The 2,538-nt window shown below is 41.2% G+C and overlaps 1 protein-coding gene across 1 annotated transcript; it reads right to left on the bottom strand.

Moving 5' to 3' along the window:
- Positions 1-327: 327 nt before the first annotated feature.
- On the bottom strand, positions 328-2,241 carry LOC118036188 (chlorophyll a-b binding protein CP26, chloroplastic). Its single transcript, XM_035041871.2, has 6 exons — positions 1,928-2,241; positions 1,746-1,830; positions 1,550-1,600; positions 1,345-1,465; positions 1,084-1,218; positions 328-712 (listed from the first exon to the last, which is right to left on the bottom strand). Exons 1-6 carry the CDS (start codon positions 2,145-2,147, stop codon positions 452-454), a joined length of 873 nt encoding a protein of 290 aa, XP_034897762.1. The 5' UTR covers positions 2,148-2,241; the 3' UTR covers positions 328-451.
- Positions 2,242-2,538: the final 297 nt, after the last annotated feature.

Below are 2,538 nucleotides of genomic sequence, written 5' to 3' on the forward strand. Positions count from 1 at the left end.
CCTTAGATTGACTAAGACTCCAACTTCAATTTTTGATGCCCTGTCTCACTGGCTGCAACATTTTAGTCTTGGAACTAGATGACCAAAGCAGACTGTTGCATCTATGTACACTGCAATGGTAAAAGATGGAAACTTGAGGTGGCTTGCCTGCAACAAGGCAGACAGTTGCATCTACACTGTGTTGTGCCTGCTCCTAAGATTGACCAAACTCCACCTTAGTTTTTCGTTGAAAAAAAGGGACATTGTAAGATCTTTGATGTATACTCCTATAGGCTTATCCTGAATGATTATATTTTGCAGTTATGTATAGGTGAATAATTGTGAATCTAAACGAAAGATCAGATTTCAAGTGCATGGATTAAGGTTAATCGCTTGGTAACACATTGAAACGTCTCATTGAGATGTACAGTGCATTTAGATTAAGAGTAAGGGAACATCAAGAACAGTAAAATCACAGAGAAGGAGCTCTCTCAGCAGAACCAGCAATGACAGTGAGCAAGTTGTTGCCAAAAGGATCGCTGAGATGTTTTGCGAGGTTCTCCACAGGACCTTCTCCAGTAACATAAGCTTGGAAGTAGAAACCCAGCATGGCAAACATTGCAAGTCTACCATTCTTAATCTCCTTCACCTTCAGGAGTGCAGCTTGATCAGGATCCTTTGCCAAGCCCAGTGGGTCAAAAGGACCGCCCGGGTGAAGCTTGTCATCAAAACCCTACCAAGAATACAAGATAACTGTGTCATTGCCACCATTTTAGAAAACAATGTAACCCTACCAGTAATTAATATTCAATCGTAAATCTCTACCAGCATATTTGAGAGCCTTCAGGCCATGCACCATACGGTTCAAATAGATTTTAAACATCCAGATTTCAAAATCTTCTCAAATTACACATAATTGGTTGTTAATGACCTTGTTTAGCAAATAGAAGGGGAAACTGGGACACGTTAACCTTGTAGCTAAGAATTGTGCAACTAATTATCCTATAAATGATTCATAGTTCCTAGTATTGTCGAAGTGCAGGAGCATGAAATGAGTTATTCTTAGATTGGGATGGTAAACAAAATAGTGTCCAAGCACAGTACCAAGCCATTAGTGATTCTGAAGTATTCAGCACCGCCAACAAGGATAACCTCAGCAATGACAGCAAGGGCGAGGTTGATAGGGATGTTCTTGCCAAAGTAGTTCAATGTGTTGCCATCAAGAAGTAGAGCTCCTGTCTGCAGCAAGTAAACAGAAATCATTTATACTCTTGTCTAGTATCATGATAATTTTCTATCAAGATTAATTCCGAGACTAGAAAAATCAACAATTGTCATTGAAAAAACCAATAAAGAGTTGCATACCTTGAACCAGACAGCTTCTGGCCCACAGTTGGCTCCAAATTTGTTGAAAGCTTCAGGGATGATGAAGCCAGCTGCTCCAAGCATGGCCCACCTGGCGTGAATCAACTCAAATGCCTGATATCTGTAATAAAAAGTATAATCCCCATCAGAAAAATCGACATGTTTAAGAAAGAAAAGCTAGAGTCACATAGAGAATTTAACATACTTTTCGAAGTCTTCTGGCTTCTTGCTGAGACCAAAAGGATCGTAACCATAGCTGCAAGTCACATGTAAACACAACATTAATATTTATAGCTACCAGTCAACATAACCACGACAGTAAATTTAGAAATCATAGCTGTAGTTTAATGTAATAATAACCAAGATCCAGTTAAGATAAAGGGCAAGAAAAGTGATCTTACTCTCCAGGGACTTCTCCATTCAAGTATTCTGGGATCTCAGACCGGTCCAAGAGCCCATCCGGCAAGAAGATTCTTCTGTCAGGACCTGAAACCACCAAAGGAATAGCATTTGTTTGAAGCATATAGAACTCAACCTCACCAAGTTGAAGAAGAGAGGATGGACGGAAAGATGGATCACTTACCATACCACTTGGCGAGCTCCACATCAGCTGGTGAAACAGCAGAAGGCTTTGGTTTAGGAGCAGGCTTCTTCTTGGAAAAGAGAGCAACAGTCTTGAACGTGGCAGGAGTGGATGCAGTCGGAGAAGCAGACCTGGTGGCTCCACTGAAGTTGAGAGGGTTTCCTAGCATTTCAGACACTCCAAGGGAGGCAGCTGCTCTGGATGCCGCCAGGGAAGCCATATCTCTTTGTTGCAAAGCTTTCTGTCTTTCTAGCTGCTCAGGCGCTTCTGTTGTGGATTGGCTAAGGTAACAATGGGATATAGAAAAACTGAATGAGGAGATACTTTATGCTTGAGCTGGTGGATGTAGACATGCCACATTGGACACACATCATGGTTTGTGATTGGCTGGTGTAGCAGATGTGTAATCTGACAAAGAGGTTTGATAGGATGGTTTTGTTGACGTGGAAGATCACGGGGCTGATGTGGAATGCTCTTGAAGTTCATGGATAAAATATTGGTGGCCTATCCAAATTCTCATCCATAAGTTTTTTGTTGTTTTACACAAAAGCTTTCGCAATAACTATGTTGGTTTAGGGACACATACTATGGGTTCAAAGAAAACAATGCCC

Source organism: Populus alba, chromosome 19, assembly GCF_005239225.2.
Source record: "Populus alba chromosome 19, ASM523922v2, whole genome shotgun sequence".
NCBI lineage: Eukaryota > Viridiplantae > Streptophyta > Magnoliopsida > Malpighiales > Salicaceae > Populus > Populus alba.

What these genes read in the sequence shown, in the direction of transcription:
- LOC118036188 (XM_035041871.2), bottom strand. Translation starts at nt 2,147, where the DNA reads ATGGCTTCCCTGGCGGCATCCAGAGCAGCTGCCTCCCTTGGAGTGTCT. An exon ending in AAGCCAGAAGACTTCGAAAA is followed by an intron (nt 1,466 to 1,549) that starts GTATGTTAAATT and finishes TTTTTATTACAG; the next exon opens with ATATCAGGCATTTGAGTTGA. An exon ending in CAGAAGCTGTCTGGTTCAAG is followed by an intron (nt 1,219 to 1,344) that starts GTATGCAACTCT and finishes TACTTGCTGCAG; the next exon opens with ACAGGAGCTCTACTTCTTGA.